This window comes from Mirounga angustirostris, unplaced genomic scaffold (assembly GCF_029215605.1).
Source record: "Mirounga angustirostris isolate CCGP_5_RB_7025 unplaced genomic scaffold, mMirAng1.0.hap1 SCAF_7, whole genome shotgun sequence".
Taxonomy (NCBI): domain Eukaryota; kingdom Metazoa; phylum Chordata; class Mammalia; order Carnivora; family Phocidae; genus Mirounga; species Mirounga angustirostris.
Window position 1 is genome coordinate 111445588 of NW_026991715.1, and position 20042 is coordinate 111465629.

A 20042-nucleotide genomic window follows, 5' to 3' on the forward strand; every position below is an offset into this window, starting at 1 on the left:
GGCATTCAACCTAGAGAATGACTCAGGAACCATAAATTGAATGAGCAAAGGCACGGTTTGCTGGGTCCTCTGGGGAGTCTGGGAGCAGGGGTCACAGATAATCAACAAGAAGGTCACCCTCCAGGGCAAGCCTGGGAGCTGCTTTCTGGGTCTGCTGAGCTGGACTGGGTGGACAAGGGGTACTGAAACCACTGCCTTTCATTGAGCCTTTTTCATGCACCAGGCATTGTGCTAAGCCTTTTACGTGAATTATCTCCCTGAATCTTCTTAACTGCTATATGGGGATAGATAGCATTATCCCTATAATACAGAGAATAAAACTGAAATTGAGAGGCTAACAAATTTTTTTTGGACTGATTCCTCTTGATGGGGTTAGTTAAAAAGCATAACTGGATTTCTTTCTTTCTTTTTTTTTTTTTTTTAAGATTTTATTTATTTCTTTGACAGAGAGGAAACAGGGAGAGAGGGAACACAAGCAGGGGGAGTGGGAGAGGGAGAAGCAGCCTACCTGCCGAGCAGGGAGCCTGATGCGGGGCTGGATCCCAGGACCCTGGGATCATGACCTGAGCCGAAGGCAGATGCTTAACAACTGAGCCACCCAGGCGCCCCATAACTAGATTTCTTTCTTTTTTTTTTTAAGATTTTATTTATTTGACAGAGCACAAGCAGACGGAGAGAGAGGGAGAAGCAGGTTCCCTGCTGAGCAAGGAGCCTGATGCGGGACTCGATCCCAGGACCCTGGGATCATGACCTGGGCCGAAGGCAGCTGCTTAACCGACTGAGCCACCCAGGTGTCCCATAACTGGATTTCTTTATGTTGTCTCTTCTCAGAGGAAATAGGAAAATTCCCTATGTTTATTCTAGTACTCAGATAGGAAGGGCAGTGGGGCTTGACTCCTTCTCCAGTCACAGCACCCTGATTTCCCCCTGGGGGACCCCTCCTCCCACTGCTAGCACCTGTGGGGAGGGGAAGGCCCTTCCCCAGCTGCAGGACCAGAATGCTCCTCAGTGTGGCCGATCTGAGCATCACATGCCCTGGTGGCAAGGAGGCTACAGCTGCTCCCTTAGCTGTTCAGAAGTGCAGGCGGTCTGGGGCGGAGGTCAGGACATTGAGAAGGCAGGGGCTCTGGGAGAAAACGGCTTCATATTCCTTCCAAAATGTACCACTAGGCCAGTGTCTATTTTCAGAAGAGCTGACATATGGGGCGCCTGGGTGGCTCAGTTGGTTAAGCAGCTGCCTTCGGCTCAGGTCATGATCCCAGGGTTCTGGGAGCCTGCTTCTCCTGCCTGCCGCTCCGCCTGCTTGTGCTCTCTCTCTCTCTCTCTGACAAATAAATAAAATCTTAAAAAAAAAAAAAAAAGGAGCTAACATGCTCTTGGCAATGGCGGATTGCAGCTAGACCATGAGGTGCATCTGGGAAAGCAGGCACTAAGCCCAGGTGCATCGCAGCACGAAGCACAGTGCACAGTGTTTAGGAGATGATTGCCGGTCAACTGAATGTGCTGTTAGACACCTTGATCACTTACTGAATCACAGCTTGACCTGATTGGAGAGATCCCAGAGGTCCTGGAGTCTGATGACTCTCATCTCGCAGAAGAAGAAACCAAGGCAAGGGGATTCCCGGTGAGACCAGCACCGAGTGAGAATTGGGTCCTGGGCCTCCCGCCCCTTGGTCCAGGGCTGGCTTTATAACACCAGAGCTTCTCAAGGTCAGAGTTTGCCACATTTTGTTCCCAAGGGTATTTTAGCATGAAATTGCACGGAATCCACAGATAAGGAAATTATCTCCCTTTAAAATCTTTTCCAAGCCTTCCAATCACATCAAGGAGAAAAGTCTTAGTTTGGAGCTATTGAATTGCTAACACCTTTCTAGCACTTGCTAAGCGTTGTTTTAACAGCAAGGGAGTCAACCTTAGGCTCAGAGCCTTCACAAGCAACAGAATTTAATTTAATATTGTTATCTTAAAGTTTCATGGAAATATTCAAGCATGCTTCAAAGCAAAGAGAATAATCTCTAACCTCCTCCCACGTGCCCATCACCCGACTTCAATGACTCTCCACATTTTATCAAGGTTATGTTACATACCAACTCCGTCACACACTGTTTTTCAGGAGTATTTCAAAACAAATCTCATACATGATACCATTACACCCATAAATAGTTCAGTATGTGTCGCTAGCAGATAAGGACTTTCTTTTCAAACTCGCTACAATTTCTCAGCTCACCTAACACCGTTGAAAGTAACTTATTATTTTTTTTTAAAGATTTTATTTATTTATTTGATGGAGAGAGAGAGAAAGCGAGAGCAGGAACACAAGCAGGGAGAGGGAGAAGCAGGCTTCCCACTGAGCAGGAAGCCCAATGCGGGGTTCGATCCCAGGACCCTGGGATCACGACCCGAACCGAAGCAGATGCCTAACGACTGAGCCACCCAGGCGCCCTGAAAGTAACTTCTTAATATCACCCAATACCCAGCCTATGTTCAAATTTTCCAGATTATCTCAAAAATGTTTATTTACATTTGGTTGATGTGATTAAGATACAAAGAAACCCACACATTACACTTTATTCTTTTTTTTTAAGATTTTATATATTTTATTTAGAGAGAGAGCATGCAAGCAGGGGGAGGGCCAGAGGGAGGGGGAGAGAGAGAATCCCAAGCGGACTCCCTGCTGAGCGCAGAGCCCGACTTGGGGCTCTATCCTCCAACCCCAAGATCATGACCTGGGCTGAAATCAAGAGTCGGACCCTCAACTAACTGAGCCGCCCAGGCGCCCCTACACTTTCTTCTTATGTCTCATTTAATCTACTGGAGTTCCTCCCGGCCACACATTGCGCCCCCCCACCTCTTTTCATGCCATTTATTTAATAAAGAAATTATGTTATTTATCCTGTAGAATTTCCCACATTCTTGATTTGCCTGGTCGGATACTTGTGGTGATTTTATTTTATTATTATTTTAAAGATTTTATTTTTAAGTAATCTCCACACCCAACGTGGGGCTTAAACTCACAACCCTGAGACCAAGAGTTGCATGCTTTATGGACTGAGCTAGCCAGGTGTCCCTTGTGGTAATTTTAAATATGTTCCTCTATCCCTTTGTATTTCCTGTAGAGTCAGATTCAGATTGGTACTGAAAGTGACTCCTGAGGAACAGAATCTTAAAGATGGGTTTTCTGAGTTGATTTTCTGGTTGGATTAGATTTAAAGGCACTCATGACCTTGTTTCCAGGCTAAAGGGGATACCTGTAGTCCATGGAATGTGGTGGCAAAACAGTTACTCAAACTATTAGCTGCAGATTGCTGTAATCAAGTACCTATAGAAGGCAAGGCTCTGAGTGACTGAGCATTTGCTGTCCTAGAATGTCTTAGAATAAGGAATGTAATGCAGTGGATTGGTTTCTTCTAAGGGTGCTAAAAAAGGGAGGAAAAGAAAATCCTGAGCTCAGGGCTGCTGATTTCCCAGCTCAGATGACTGGAGGCTTTCATTTAACTTTCTATTTTAAAATCGATCTCTCAGGCTGTACATGTTGGTTGCTAATGATATTAACATAATTTATTTATCATATATAATTAGTTTATCCTAAAATTAATACTGGGAATAAGACTATTAAATATATATATACGTATGTGTGTATATATATATATATTCCTCAGTATATATCTCACTAAGGATGAGTGGCTAAAACACTGTTAAATTTACTTGAAATAATGATTCTCAGGATGGTTATGCTACCAACTTGGTATACAGTTAGGCTCATTTGCTTCTGTACTTTTTTAAGAATTTACTTTACCTCTTTGATATGCTTTAGTATTTTTAATTATGTAAGACATTTAATAGTTACAAAGTTAGAACTATATAACCAGATATATTCAGAGAACTAGCTTTTATCAACAACCTTTTTCTTCTCTCCCTGTAAGGGAACTATTTCTTTTTCTTTTTCTTTTTTAAAGATTTATTTATTTGACAGAGAGAGACACAGCGAGAGAGGGAACACAAGCAGGGGGAGTGGGAGAGGGAGAAGCAGGCTTCCCGCTGAGCAGGGAGCCCGATGCAGGGCTCGATCCCAGGACCCTGAGATCATGACCTGAGCCGAAGGCAGACGCTTAACGACAGAGCCACCCAGGAGCCCTGGGAACTATTTCTATTAATTTTTGTTTCTCTTTGAAAATATAAGCAAATACATATACGGTTGACCCTTGAACAACGTGGGTATTAAGGGCACCCACCCCCAAACAGTCGAAAATCCAAGTATAACTTTTGACTTCCCACCCAGATTTAACTACTAACAGCCTGCTGTTGACAGGAAACCTTGACAATAACATAAACAGTTGAGTAACACATATTTTGCATGTTATATGTATTGTATGCTGTATTCTTCCAATAAAGTAAGCTAGAGAAAAGAAAATGTATTAAGAAAACTATAAGGAAGGGGCGCCTGGGTGGCTCAGTTGGTTAAGCAACTGCCTTCGGCTCAGGTCATGATCCCAGAGTCCCGGGATCGAGTCCCGCATCGGGCTCCCTGCTCAGCGAGGAGCCTGCTTCTCCCTCTGACCCTCCCCCCTCTCATGTACTCTCTCTCATTCTCACTCTCTCAAATAAATAAATAAATCTTTAAAAAAAAAAAAAGAAAACTATAAGGAAGAGAAAATACATTGACCGTGCTGTACCGTATTCATCGAGAAAAATCCACGTGTAAGTGGACCCGTGCAGTTCAAACCTGTGTTGTTCAAGGATCAACTATGCATATTTTTATTTCTCTCTCCCTTGCATTCTAAATATTGTTCTGCAACTTGGTTTTTGTTGTTGCTTGTTTGTTTTCCACCTAATATGTCCTGAAGATCATTTTATAGCATTGTGTAGAAATTCTTCTTCATTCTTTTTACGGTGAGTTAGAATTTGATAGCATAATTTTATTAGCACTGTGTCAACTGCTTTCTGTTTATGAAAAGTGTATCAGTCAGGTGTCTGGCAGGGACGAATGGCACTTTCAAAATGAGTAATCTGATAAGTGAATCAAGGGGCTATTCCTATGGATGCGGGCCCCAGGTAGGTAAACCACAGGGATGGTGCAGTTTCTCGGGACCAGCAAATGCATGGGGCCGGAGGGGCCAGGGGAGAAGTGGTTCCTTGAACCAGTGAGGGGCAGTGCAACAGGAGCTGGGCCCTCAGGCTGAGGGGCACAGCCAGCCTGTGCTGATCCCAAGGGACGAGCTGGGGGGACAAATCCTCCAGCCACACTCTTCTTGCTTTCCCTACCCAATCTCCCACTGATGCTCCCCGTTGACCAATCCCAGATGGCAACAGAGACCATGGGAAATCGCTGATGGGGGCTTCAGTTCAGCCTCTCTGCCCCAGAGCAGACCGGAGTGGTGGAGAGTGGACCAGAGGGACAAACAGCACACAGCCCGCACAGCAAGTGATTATTTTTTCTACTTAATAGTGATAAAAGCTTTCCTTAGGTTTATTTTATTTTATTTATTTTTTATTTATTTATTTGAGAGAGAGAGAATGAGAGAGAGCGAGTACATGAGAGGGGGGAGGGTCAGAGGGAGAAGCAGGCTCCCCGCCAAGCAGGGAGCCCGATGCAGGCCTCAATCCCGGGACTCCAGGATCATGACCTGAGCCGAAGGCAGTCGCTTAACCAACTGAGCCACCCAGGCGCCCACCTTAGGTTTAAAAATATAAGTTGAAGTAAAGCAAATAATACGATCGGTGTTATGAGGCTGTGGCAGAAAGGGGAACGTGGTGCCAGGTGACAGAAGTCTGGGAGCCCTGCTCAGCACCCCACTGTCCTCTTGTATGTTGGGTAACGGCCTCCTCTCCCTCCTGGCCCGTCCCTGGCCGTCTTTCCTCTGGACCTTTGAGAGTTGCGGAGAAACTTTAGGGAAAGGATATTTTTAATTGAAAGAGCAGGAGAGGCCCTGGGAGGTCATGGGGTAAAGGGGTTTGAGAGCCCCTGAAATGGACCCATGCTCTCCTGGGTATTCCACCGACTGCTCCCCCCACCTTGCAACCCACGCCCTTGGCCACCCTCCCAGGAAGCACAGGCACCTCTTTCTTATTCCTTGGCCAGCTGAGACGCTGCCTGTCGTTGGGGCTGAACGTCTGGGCGGGAAACTGGAGAAGGACCTTACAGGGTGGAAGCATCCCTGCCTGTGTTCAGTCCCAGCCCTCCCTGGCCCTCCCTCTCGAGCCAGCCAGCGCCTAAGGGCTGAGTAATGACCTCAGAGAAGTTTTGGGTTCTCTCCAAGAACCCAGGGAGGCAGAAAGATGCACAACTGGGTGGGGGGTGGGTGGGATAAAAGAGACAGTTCTAAATGGAGGCATTCGTCCTGCCTGTCCATGCCTCCATCTCTAGATACAATCGCACTTACTCCCATGAGTGACTGAGCCCTCTGTGCTGGGTCCTGTGCAAATGCTAGGGACACAATGGGTACAAGGTCTGTTTCCCCCTCTGTTTCCCAGGTGAGTAAACAGTTACAGAGCCCGTCAGGGAGGTGCCTGCTCCAGCAGGTGGGGAGGCTGGAGAGGTGGGCTCATTCGGGGACTTGCAGCTACCTGATGGAGCTTGTAGGGCAGCCTGCAGGGAATGAAATGTTTAGGCAGGGAGTGACATAATCAGATTTGTGTTCCAGAGACTTCTCATAGTACGCTGGAGGTAGCTCTCAACTTGTCCCCACATTTCTATCCTTACTGTCATTCCCTGGGCCTCAGCAATAGCAAGTTCTCCTTCCTGAATCCCCCAGCACGCTGTGCCTCTGCTCTGGGTGAATCCATCCTTCCCTGTTTCCTCCCTCTTCCTTCCTCCCTCCTTCCCTTCCTCCCTCCCTCCCTTCATCCCTTCCTTCCTTCTTTCTCCCTTTCTCTCTCTCTCTTTCTTTCTTTCTTCTTTCATTCTTTCTTTCTTTTCTTTCTTTCTGTTTTAGTGATATATAATTCACATATCATATGCTATAGTCTGAATTATGTCCCCCCAAATCCATATGTTGAAGTCCTAACCCTTAGTACCTCAGAATGTGATCTTATTTGGAGACGGAGTCTTTAAAGACTTAATTAAGATAAAATGAGGTCATTATGGTGGGCTCTAATCGCACACAACTGGTGTCTTTATAAGAAGAGGAAATTTGGAGTGAAGACCTAGTGAAGACGTGGGAGAAGACTGCCATCTACAAGCCAAGGAGAGAGGCCTCAGAAGAAACCAAGCCCACCAACACCTTGATCTCAGACATCTCCAGAACCAGGAGAAAATACATTTCTGTTGTTTAAGCCCCCCAGCCTGTGGTACTTTGTTGTGGCAGCCCCAGCAAAGTAATACATCCTACAATTTACCCATTTAAGGCGTATAATTCAGTGCATATTCACAGGCTTGTGCCACCATCAGCACAGTCAGCTTTAGGATATTTTCTCACCTCAAAAAGAAACCCCATACCCATTAGCAGCAATTTTCCATCCCCCCTAGGCCCACACCCCCTACCCCCTTCCCAGGCAACCACTACTATCCTTCTTTCTGTCACTATAGATTTGCCTATTTTGGATATATCATATAAATGGTATCATGCAATATATGGTCTTTTGTAGATACACATTTTTTAATTTCTAAAAAGATTTTTTATTTATTCATTTGTCAGAGAGAGAGAGAGCACAGCAGAGGGAGAAGCAGGCTCCCTACTGAGCATGGAGCCCGATGCGAGACTCGATCCCAGGACCCTGGGATCATGACCTGAGCCGAAGGCAGACGCTTAACCGACTAAGCCACCCAGGTGTCCCAATATATGGTCTTTTGTGACTGCCTCTTTCACTTAAGCATAGTGTTTTCATGGTTTGGTTGGACAACTTAGTGTCTTTATACTATGTGTATGTTTGCCTTTTCTCACCCACAGAGATTGGTCATTCATGGGCACAATTCATGTCTGATTCCTGCCTTTATTGCCCATAGCACGTGCCTGCTGTATGGTGAATTCGTTTTTTCTGTGAAATCATTTTCAATGTAAATAAGGAGGGAAAAAAGTACATTAAAAAATTAATGTATTGTCCTTAGAAAAGATTACACTGTGTGACCTTGCCAGTACGTAAACATCAAGATAAAATTCCAGTTAACTCGAATATTCATTAGTGTAAATTTCCTGATACTAATTGTAGCATTAAGCCTTAAACTGTCTGGGGTACCTGGGTGGCTCAGTCGTTAAGCGTCTGCCTTCGGCTCAGGTCATGGTCCCAGGGTCCTGGGATCGAGCCCCACATCGGGCTCCCTGCTCAGCAGGAAGCCTGCTTCTCCCTCTCCCACTCCCCCTGCTTGTGTTCCTGCTCTCACTATCTCTTTCTCTGCCAAATAAATAAATAAAATATTAAAAAAAAAAAAAAGCCTTAAACTTCCTAACCTTTGCATCGACGAAGACTGATTTTGTTAAATGGTGATAAAGCAAACGTACAAAATTCACATGGTGAGTTCCTGATAATGGAAAAATCATCAGTGCCAAACCAATATACGTCTTGTGTGAAGCACAAGGACTATATCAGTGATGAAGACAGATAAAGTCCCTGTTTATGTGGTGCTTAGATTCTGGGGAGCATGAGATAGAGAACAAGCCCATAAATAAACACACAAATTCATTTGATCTTGTGATTAGTGCTATAAAGAAAATACCCCAGGGTGGTATAGTAGAATGACTGGAGATTGTGGGCACGTAATGAATTTCGTTGAGATTAGGTGCCTAGTGAAGATTTCTCTCAAGAATTAGTCAAGCTGAGATCAGATGGATGGGAGGGAGGGGGCTGTAGCTTGTCTGTGAAGACCTGAGCTAGGATCATTCCAGGCAGGGGACCAGCAAGTGCCAGGTCCCTGAGGTAGGAAAACAATCATTATGCTTGGCATAGAGAAGGTATGTAAAGAGTATGGAGCAAGGGAGGGAGTGGCTGGACCTGAAGCCTGATAAGGTGGGGCCAGCTTACATAAGACTTTGAGGGTCAAGAGAAAGCATTTGGGTTTTATTCTAATGGAATAGGCAGCACTAAGGGTAAACCAGTTAGAACTAAGTTTGTTTGGCTGCATGCAATAGAAAACCTCAAAATAATAATGACTTAAACAAGTTAAAAATTATTTCTTTCTCAGGTAAAATTCCAGGGTTGATATGGCAGCTCCTTGGTCATCAGGCACCAAGCTGTTGTGTTTTTTGTTTTTGTTTTTGTTTTTTGTTTTTCTGTTCTATCACCTTAGCTAATGGCTTCTATCGTTAAAGTCACTCTGTGGTCTATGATGGCTGCTGGTGCTCCAGCCATTGTGTCTGAATTCCAGGCAGCAGGAAAAAGGAAGAAAGGAAGGGCAAAAGAGGTGAACTTCCACATGCTAATCAAAGTATTACTGAAATTAACAATAATTCTGTCCTTTGGAGTCCCTTTTCATCCCACCAGAAGTGAGTCTCTGCCATCTTGGGAGGGAGAAGAGATGAAGAGGCCCAGCTTTGTCTGTTCTGCCCGCCAAGAGTGAGCATGAGGAATCTGAGGAGGAGAGTCCACAATACATGAGACATTTGGATTTAGCCAGAGGCAGAGCTGCCTTTAGGGTGTACATAGCCTTGGTCAAATTTTTTGGTGGGAGGAGTGGGGCCCCTATCTATATAAACAATTTGATTTATTTTATTTTATTATTTTTTTAAACAATTATTTTTATTTTTTAAAAGATTTAATTTATTTATTTGTCAGAGAGAGAGAGAGAGAGAACACAAGCAGGGGGAGCTGCTAGCAGGCAGAGGGAAAAGCAGGCTCCCTGCTGAGCAAGGAGCCCAAAGTGGGACTTGATCCCGGGACCCTAGGATCATGATCTGAGCCTAAGGCAGAAGCTTAACCAATTGAGCCACCCAGGCATCCCAACAATTTGATTTAAAGAAAAAAAAGGGGGGGGCACCTGGGTGGCTCAGTCATTAAGCATCTGCCTTTGGCTCAGGTCATGATCCCAGGGTCCTGGGTTCAAGCCCCACACCTGGGTTCAAGCCCCACCCCTCCCCTGCTAGGCGGGAGGCCTGCTTCTCCCTCTCCCACTCCCCCTGCTTGTGTTCCCTCTCTCGCTGTGTCTCTCTCTGTCAAATAAATAAATAAAATCTTTAAACAAAAAAACAAGATGAAATTTATAGGGGAGTCAAATTCCTGAAACGATCCCTCTCCAGCTCCACACATCTCCCTGGCTAGAAAATGGATATTGGGGGATATGATTCTGCAAGGGTTTTAAGCAGGGCAGGGACATGAAGCGATTTGCATTTTAAAAGGATCATTCTAGCTGCGATGTGTATAATGGACAGTAATGAGGCAAGAGTGGGAAGAATATCAAAGAGGGAGTCACAGACTTGGTTCCTGGTCCTGATGTTAGACAAATCAATCATGTGACCTTGAACAAGTCTCTCCCCCTGCCTGGGCCTGAGTTACCTCATTTCTTAAATTGGGTTGGATTTGACAGGCACTCAGCTCCTTTCTCCTTATGAGGCTAACCTAGAGATGGTTGCCTGTGGGCCTGGCTGCTCTCAGAGCTGGGTCTGGGCCCTGGAGAAGCATCTCCAGTTCCTGGATTTCTTCTGGGTGGCTCTCCTGTCCTCCTTCAAGCCTGAGCACCGGGTTCCAGAAGGAGGGAGAAGGTCCAGCCCCCCGCCCCTGCCCCTCCGCCTGCTCCTGGCCCTGTTTGTTCCTGTTCTGTCCCTGTCTCCCTCACCCTGCCTTCTCCAGGTTTGCCTCCTCTGCTTCCTCTGTCTTCCTCCCTGCCTCCCGCACCAGAACCAGGCACGGTCCCTGCCCTCAGGAGCCATCCATCAGAATCTGGCTGCCTCTGCTTCTCCGACTCTGATGTCGCCTCTCTTTGTGCTTTCTTGTTCTCTCCCAGGCTCTTTGTCTTTCCCTCTATGCCTGATTCTCTATTTTAAAAGCATAAATGCTCATAAGAAGTGAATTTGAAGGTCCCCCTCACCTCTGTTTTCCCGGCCCCCCTCCCCCCCCCCCCGCCGAGGCCTGTGCTCTTTCTGGTTGTGCGCGTGCGCGCGGCCGCCCCAGACTCTGACTCTGTGTGGATTTGACTGGGTCCCATGCCCCCTACCCTTCTCTGTCTGAGTCTCTGTCTCTTTCTCCTGCTCCCTCTCAGTGTCTGTCGGTCTTCTCATTCTATTTCTGCCTCTCTTGCCAAAAAAATTTCTTTTTAAAGTTAAAAACGCAACTCTTATCAGATAAAAAATGAGCACATGTCAATGATTTCTTTACCCGGTTAGAGAGGGACTAAGGATGGTAAAGCTGGTTCAAAGAGAATTCATCTACAAAACGGGTTAATGTCCTGGAAGGCACCAAAACTGTAACCTCTGAGCTTCTTCTTCCTTTAACTGGACAGAAACCTATAGGTTAATATGTACCTGCAGAGTCAGAGTCCTAATCAGTAGTAAGTCGCAAGTCAAACAACAGTGCGTCCCGAGAGGGGCGGGGGGTCCCCGATGGGCCCGTCAGACCACGCTCCAGGCTGATGTGGAGGGGACACGCAGTCACCTGTCTTACGGCTAAGTTGGGGGTAAGTGTCCCCACACCTGTGTCTATGTCTGTCTCCTCCCGTGTCTACCTCCTCGGCTCTGTCTGCCTCCCGCTCGTGACAGACTGTCGGTGTCTCTCTCTCTCCCTGCGGCTCTACTATTCTCTCTTGATCTCACCAGCTCATTTTAGCCACTTTGGCCCGGGAGTCAACTATGTGCCAGGACCTGCACCCGCAGCTACTGGGAGAGGACAGAGCTGAGTCCCACAAGCCCTTGCGCTCTGTCTGCATTTCTTTCCAGAACTGGAAGGAAATCAAGTGGAAATTCTGAGCACTCGGAGGAGAGGAGCTGAGGGTGTGGGACGTGGCGGGGAAGGGAGGGCCCGCCAGCTGCCGTGGGCTGTGAGCGAGCTCCCGGCCTCAGCTGGCTGGGGCAGAGATGATTTCACACCACAAAAATGTCTGAATCAGGAGAATAACCCAACTTGGGATGTGGCTGGGAGGCAGGCAGTGGAGTGGGGGAGTGGGGGCTGGAGATCGATGTCGGGATCAGGGGCCAAGATAGATGGCTGACTACAATTCATCGTGGCCCTTGGGTGTCCCTCACTGTTCTGGGATTTCAGGAAAGAAAGGCTCTCTTCTTTCATGTTGCAAGTGAAATCACAGAGCCCTCGAGAGAGATAGCAGGTTAGACTCAGGGTTGCAACCTTTAAGGATCATAAGCTCTGCTAGCAAACCTGAGGATCTGAGCGAGGGATCCAGGGGCGGGGATGGGGGGTAGGGGGGAAGAGAAGCGGGAGACAGAAGAGAAAGAGAAGAGGAAACACGGAATCTAAAGACTGAAAGGCCTTCAATTAAATGACCTAGGGAATTTCAAGTTGTATTAGCTGCAGAACCCTTTGCTCACATGAGGGACTGCTATTAAAATAGCCAAGCAAGCTGCCTCTGGAACTTCTAGGGGAAGAACCTGAGCCTCTTGGTCCTCTTGGTCCTCATCACTCACTGTTTGGAAATTATGACCCAATCCAACACCCTCCTTTTACAAATGAGCAAACTAACACCCAGAGAGGGGAGAAGATTTCCCAAGGCATTTACGGAGTGGGTGAAGAGCCTGGGTTTCTTCCCTCCTTGCTCAGTGCTCTTTTTAAAAGGATGGGAAGGATAGAAAGAGGAGGGGTCCAGACAGAAAAGGAAGGAGAGAAGAGATATGAGATGAAAGAGAAGAGGAACAGATTAGAAAGGGAAGGAAGCAAGAGGCTTGGTCTCTTTCAAGTTTTCCAAACCAGGAGGTTAAATGCTAGCCTTTCTCCCAGAAGAATACAGAAGAGGGATGGTTAATCCCCTTAAAGAAAGGTGAATCCAGCCCCCATAAGTAAAGGTACCAAACTGGTGGCCCATGGGGATTTTTCTCCAGTGCATGAATTTTGTTTGAGGAGAAAACCTTTAAAAAGGGCAAGGAGGGATCTGAAAGCCTCTGGGTGGGGCATATTCTCTCCAGGTGGGCTCAGGCCCCACTGGTATAGTCCTGGTGTATTTCTTAGAAGGGATGCTCACATCTGTCACCTGCCTGTCCCTGAAGACACTGAGCTTGCCTGGCTGGTAACCCCAGTTTGTCCTCCAGGGATGTACAGGGCTGGGGGATGGTGACCCTTCCTCCTGCTTCTGGGAGGAGGTAGGCTCTACCAGCTGTCTGCCCAGGGTGAGCAGACTGCAAGCTTCTGGGGAGTGGGTCTGACATCCTCTGGGGCTCACACATGGCTCTTGGAACCTGCCCCTTCCCACAGTGCCCAGTACCATTTGTGTTTGTGATACTCTGTATCCTTGGACAAATAACCCTCTCTCTCCATGCTTTTTTTTTCACTGGTAGAGCCGGTGGGCTGAAAATAAATTTGTACATTTCAGGGGTTTTTTCTTAAGTAGTAAAACCATTTTAAGAAATGAAATCTTAGGCAAAAGTCCAATATGTCAGATGGAAAAGAGCAGTTCTGGTGTAAGCAGGGATGGGCCGGGGGCCTGGAGATCTGCCCCCTTAAGGCTCCTGCAGGGGCTCCTAGAGTGGCACAGAAGGCAGTCTGAACAACACCGCATGGAGCATCAGGAAGGTTCCGTACTAGAAGCTCCTGTCTGAGGAAAGTTGTCAGATCCAGGAGTGGGGAGAGAGAACATCATGAGGCAGTGCTGGACCAGCCTCAGAAGAGGGCAATGAGGCCTCCGCCTTGGAAATGGTGGAGAAAAAGAGACCGTCAGTGGAGAAGAGGGGTAGGGGCTCAGCCGCTTAGTCCAGCTCTCCTTCCTCATCCCCCAAGCTGTCCCCTAGCTAGGCTGAGTCACTGCGGCCACGTCGCTGGGCTGGTGGGCCCTTCGCACTCCTGGTTGTAGAGCTACTAAAACTGAAGAGAGGTTTGGTTTGCGGGCCACGTCAGGCAACAGTTGGGACCTGCCACGTTGGAGGGTTGGGTTATTGGGCTTTCCGCCTCCTTCAGGGAAGACTTCCAGGCGTGTGGGGTTTCAGAAGAAAATTGGTGCCTGCGTGTGAGTGTTCCCTGGACCTGGACCAGCCTCGGCAGTAGGACAGATGAGTCAGGGATGGGAGGAGACAGAAGCAATCCACTGCTGAGCTCCTCCAACCCCGCCCAGGCCAGAGGGAGCCCCGCACCATCAGTCAGGGAACCAGAACCCGGAGAAAGGCTGAAGGACCCGCCAGTTCCACACAATTCTGTACGGATCTTTAACATTTGGGGAGTGCGTGTCCACATCAGTGGCAGAAGGCATTTTTCTCAGTGTGGTTTAATGGAAAGAGCAAGAGGCCAAACAAGTCATTAGATTGGGTCGAGCCCCAGCTCTGCTATTTACTGGCCAGGACAGGTCACTTCACCTTCAAGGACTTTAGTTTCTTTTTAAGACAAGGGCGTTGGAAGGGGCACCTGGGTGGCTCAGCTGGTTGAGCATCTGCCTTTGGCTCAGTTTATAATCCCAGGGTCCTGGGATTGAGGCCCGCATCTGACTCCTTGCTCAGCAGGGAGCCTGCTTCTCCCCCTGCTCATGCTCTCTCTCTCTGTGTGTCTCTCTCTCTTAAATAAATAAATAAATAAATATCTTTAAAAAAAGACAAGGGCGTTGGATCAAATAAACTTTTCCCAAGGAGCTCTTCATGGAACACAAGCTCTGTGGGATGCATTCGCAAATTTACGAAAAAGAGGGCTCAACAGAGTTCAACTGGTTTCTCCTCTGCAGAACTTCTCAGAGGCTTTAATGTTCTGATGTGCCTCAGGAATATCCATGAGCAAGGCGACGAACGCCACATTTCCCAAACTCACTGGAGCCAGCCAGGGTCCCCCTTTTTCCTAAGGACTAATATTTTGTGGAAGACACTTTGGGAAATGTTGAATAATCTTATGCTCTAATGATAAGAGAGCGAACATTTATGGGCAGCTCAGGATATGCAACAGTGAGCCAAATGTATGACATAGATGATCTCATGACTCCTCACAAGAACCCTATTAAGTGGGGGCTTACGCTGTACACTTGAGGAACTGCAGCTGGAGGTTAAATAGTATGCCCCAAGTGTCCAGAGTTCAATAACTTGCCATAGAACCCAAGCCCAGAGATCTGACTCCAAAGCTGGGCCTCTTACCGACTCTCTAAAACCCATGCTCATTTGAGTTATGCTGACTTTGTACCCAGGTGTAATCATGCTCATTTTACAGATAAGGAAAGCCAGGGGGAGAGATGAGCTGCTCAAGGACGGACTATGGGCAGGGCTCGAGGACACAGGTCCTACTAAGGGCAGAATCTAACTGGGAACTCAGGTTAACACTTTTCCTCGGGTGGGTTTGTGTCAACATGAGAAAGTGCAGCCATTTGTCACCTCAGTGAAGAAGGGGGCTCTGTGAGGTATGCCTCAGCAAGCTCTCCCTGGAACCCCGGGTGGAGGCAGCAGATGCAATGGAAGGAGACTTGGGTTGGCTGTTAAGTTTGGACTTTGTATTTCAGCTCCACCATGGGCCAGCTGTGTGATCTTGGGCAAGTCCCAGAGGGACACTGTTTGCTCAAGCCCAACACGTGCTTAGCACATCCTGCCTTTTCTACCTTACAGACTAACTGTACCACTCAATAAGATTGTGGGTATAAAGGCCTTTGTGGGGGCACCTGGGTGGCTCAGTCAGTTAAGTGTCTGACTCTTGATTTCACTCAGGGTAGTGAGATCAAGTCCAGCTCTGCACTCTGCCGGGAGTCTGCTTGAGATTCTCTCTCTCCTCTTCCTCTGCCCCTCCCCACACTCAAGCTCTCTAAATAAATAAATGTACAAATAATTTCATAAAATCTTAAAAGAAAATTTAAAAGTCCTTTGTGAACTGTAAAGAGCTGAGGGAAAAAGTCTGAAGCCGCTCGGTGGGAGTGTTACAAGTGGGGAGAGGGCTGAAGTGAAATTTCATCGTCCTCTCTGTTTGGCCTTGCCCCCGTCGGCAGCCGCTCTGCCCAGGGGACCGAGGGCCAGATGACAATGGGGTTTTTGTGCCCTTCAGCCAATGGAGGGCCTTCCTGGGAATAGATACAGTAACAGGACGACAGGCTGAGTCAGTCTGTATGTACCCAGGCCTTGTGAGCTCGGCAGCCTTGACTTTGAGCCCGACACACAAAGAGGGCATTTCAGAGTTTTGATACATAATCATCAGCCCAAAGGGATCAGCAGGTCCAGTCCCTGCCTCCAGAGACTTGGAGCAGTCAGAGCTGGCCTCAGCCTGGGCCTGGATTTGGGAGACCAGGGCTCTAGCCCGGTTGTCTGCACTGTGACCCTGGGCTCTATGATCCTCAAATTCCTCAGCCCTGTAGGGAAGGTGTAGGGTTGAGGAGGGCTTCCGGGCTTATCAGCTCTAAGTTTTGAAGAATAGGAGAGATTCAGCCTGCTCTTGAAGGATGGGTAGGTTTGGGGCAGATGGGGGAAGGGAGGCAGCCTCACCACAAGTGTGGCATGGGCAGAGGTGTGTGTACAGAAGCAATGGAGAGGAGGGGCTCTGGACCTGAGCCACACTGTGGGGCTCTGAGCAAGTGATTTAGTTCTCTGAACCTTTGTTTCCTCATCTTTGAATTTTTTTTTAATCAGAGAGAGAGAGTGAGAGAGCACAAGCAGGGGTAGGGGCAGAGGGAGAGGGAGAAGCAGGCTCCTCGCTGAGCAGGGAGCCCGATGCGGGGATCGATCCCAGGACCCCGGGATCATGACCTGAGCCGAAAGCAGACGCTTAACCGACTGAGCCACCCAGGCGTCCCTGTTTCCTCATCTTTGAAATGGGAATAGTAATTGTACTTACCTCAGGTGGACTAAATAACAGCCCCCCAAAGGTGTCCGTGTCTCAGTACCCATAACTGTAAATATGTTATCTTACATGTCAAAGGGGGACTTCGAGGATTAAGGGTTTTGAGATGGGAAGATTACCCTAGATGATCTGATGGGCCCAATGTAATCCCAAGTCTTTATAAGGAGGCAAGAGGGGCAAAGTCCAGAAACAGATGCGATAAGGAAGCGGAGGTTGGAGTGATGTACTTGGAAGACTAGGAGAGGTCACCAGTCAAGGAATGCAAGTGGCCTCTAGAAGCTGAAAAAGGTAAAAAGACGGTTTTTCCCCTCAAGCCTCCAACACCTCGATTTTAGGACCTCTGACCTCCAGAACTGTTAAATGTGTGTTCTAAGTCACCAAGTTTGTGGTCATTTATTACAGCAATAAGAGAAAACCTAATACACTACCTAAGTGTGTATATTTAGTGAAGATTAAATGAGATAATGGATATAAAATGTTTGGCCCAGTGTCTGCTCAGTCTTAGTGGAATTATTATCTTTCTTCCTTGTTAGTCATAATTGTTCCTTTAGGACCTGGTACCCCAGGGGGCTTCAGGTTCCCACACACACAATTTGTCAATCTTCCTACCTGCAAGGCCCATTCAGGATTTATGGCCTGGATATCTGAAACACTGAGATTCTGACCCTGTTTCTGATGGAAGGCTTTAGAGGATGTTTCTTGGCACTGTTTTTATTTACTTAACTTTTTCTTGGTTGTTTTCCTTCTTGCCAGAAGCCAAAGCAACAGAGACACCCTGATCTACTTCCAGAGTTCAGACCTCTTGCTCCCTGTCCAGGTACTCCTAACCATACATGGGAACACTGGTTGCCCACCTGGCCCCAGTCCAGCTCCCAGAGATGGTCCTCCAGGTGGTTCAGGTGACAGAGACTTTGGAGTTACCCAGCAGAAAGACAAGCAAGTTCTTGGTGGGGTTGAGAATCTGCCTCTGAGTCAGGGGTCAGGAGACCTGGCTCTGAGCCCCAGCTCCCCTGGGGGTTGGGGCCTCAGTTTCCCCAGATCTACAATATGAGTTGTAAGCCCTACTGTGACTCCCTCACCAGACTGCTCTGTCACTCACTGAGCTATTACACAAGGAAATAACCTTAGAATGGCCGAAAGGCTGTAAAAATGGTAGGAATGAAGAGGGGTAAGAGGAAGGAGACAAGGAGGAACAGGAGGAGAAGGGGATCTCCTCCGATGGGCCATTCTAGGTGCACTTTCAGTACTTGAAGAGGCCAAGCTGTCCCCATCCCAGGGTCTTGGCGCTCATTCTCCCTTTGACGACAAAGTTCCTCCTGGAGCCCTTCTCACAGACTCACCATCAACTTTTCTCGCCATGTTTGCCTCTTCCGAGAGGCCTACCTTAACTACGCTATCTGAAGTAGTCCCCCATTACATTTTCATTTCATCCTGTTTCTCTCCTTCATAGAATTGATCACAACCTGAAACAGGTGTATTACCCACCTTAGCTATTAGAATGTCTCTGTCCTACTTACTGCTGTGTCCCCCATGCAGTGTAGTCAATAAACGATGAGGGAGGGAGCTGATCAGCTGACATTCTGGACGTGTGGAGAGCCTGGATGTCACGCATCTGTCATGCACCTGGCATTCCCAAGGCAGTGGCTAGTAAAGCCCCCTGGAGTTCTCAGGCTGTGGCTGGGTGCTAGGGTCAGAAAGGGCAGGATCGAGGTAGAGCAGGTAATACCTAGACAGCAAAGCTGCAGAGTGGCTGGACGGGGTGGTGGGAAGGTAGCGAGGATCCCAAGGTACTGACGTCTCATTTTGCAAGCTGATGTTGGGTAAGCCGCATTCTCAACTAAGAAGAGGGGTACCAAATGGTTGTGTGGTCTAGGGTCCACAGATGTCAGAGCTGGAGGGAGATTTAGGAGGAGGTAGAGTGTCGTGGTTGAGCACTTGGGCTCTGGTGTCCCTTAACCCTGCCTTTGAATTTCTGAATTGCCACGTGCTGGGTGCATGAGCTTGGGTGTACTACTGATCTGATCTGAACCTCATTTTCCACATCTATAAAATGGGGATGATAAAAGTTCCTATTTCATAAAGGTTAAATCTGAAAATATATACAAAGGACTTAGTTCAGTGTGTTTAATAAATTCTGGCTCATAATACTACTATTATGCTGTCCAATCTATTTACAAATGGAAAAGGTGTAGCTCAGGTGGGGGTGGTGTTGAGCCCAAAGTCATTCACTGACTCCGTGGCAGAGCAGGGACTCACACCCCAGTCGACCACCCCTGGCCCAGTTGTGCTTCTTTCCCTTCCTCTAAAGCCCTTGGTGGTGGCAGGAGGACCAGCCTCAGTACTAGCACTTTCCCTTCCTAGGTCAAAGTCATTCTTGCTTCCGAGGCTCCTGCTTCCCCAAGGGTGCTCTTACGCTAGATATAAACTCTACCTAGTTTTCCTCGGAGGGATCCCGGCTCAAGGTATCCCCATGGGGGCCTGTGAGTCACCCCTGAATGGGACCTCTGTCCCAGAGTGTTAGCCTAGTTCCAGCCAGCTTTCCAATTCCTGAAGCAAAGGCCACATGGGAATGGTTCTATTGGCTCATTCTCATCAGAAACATTATCCTAGTTTATAAAGAAAAAACACAACACTTAAGTTAATTTTAGTCCCCACGATGCCTGGGAGCTATAGCAACCAATCTGTCCAGATGGTGAAACAAATCTGAGGAGGCTGCCAGCAGTCTGCATTGAACAGCCAAGGCCGAGCATCAGCTCTTGGCCCCTGGGCCAGGGAGAGGCTTTGGGGATCATGGGGAGCAGAGGTCCTTTCTTGGATTCCTGACTAGTGCCTTTGAGAACCTCAAGAAAGCCATGGGACTTCTCCGCAGAAAAATGCACAGACACCCAAACTTTTATGATCAATTTTTGTAGGTTTGAGGGTCTTTGGAAGACTAGTGTTGGGCACTACTCCAGGTGGCATCGCTATTAGAAGACAACCCCTCATTGAGAGAATGCCAGCTTGATGTTGGCCGCTGTTCTAACCACGTTAAGCCTTGCCCAAACGCGACACGTGAGCCCCTGCTCTGGTGGATCATCTGTCTGGTGGGGGAGACAAATAGTTTCTGAGCAGGACAAGTGCTAGGTGGGAAGAAAGACAGTGTAAGTCGGTGAACTCTGCCTGTGGGAGAGGCAAGGAGGCTGATTCCCATTGGGAGGTCGGCAGGGGGCAGGGCGGGGGGCAGCTCTTCT

At 47.9% G+C, this 20042-nt stretch overlaps 1 protein-coding gene across 2 annotated transcripts in view; it reads right to left on the reverse strand.

The window, feature by feature from the left end:
• Positions 1–5582: 5582 nt before the first annotated feature.
• SLC36A1 (solute carrier family 36 member 1) overlaps positions 5583–20042 on the reverse strand; it is a 236950-nt gene continuing 222490 nt past the window's right edge. For both annotated transcript variants that reach the window (XM_064596625.1, XM_064596626.1), the window contains exon 11: positions 5583–5884. In XM_064596625.1, the coding sequence (XP_064452695.1) occupies positions 5598–5884 (287 nt within the window). In that variant the 3' untranslated portion in view covers positions 5583–5597. The remainder of the gene's footprint in view (positions 5885–20042) is intronic.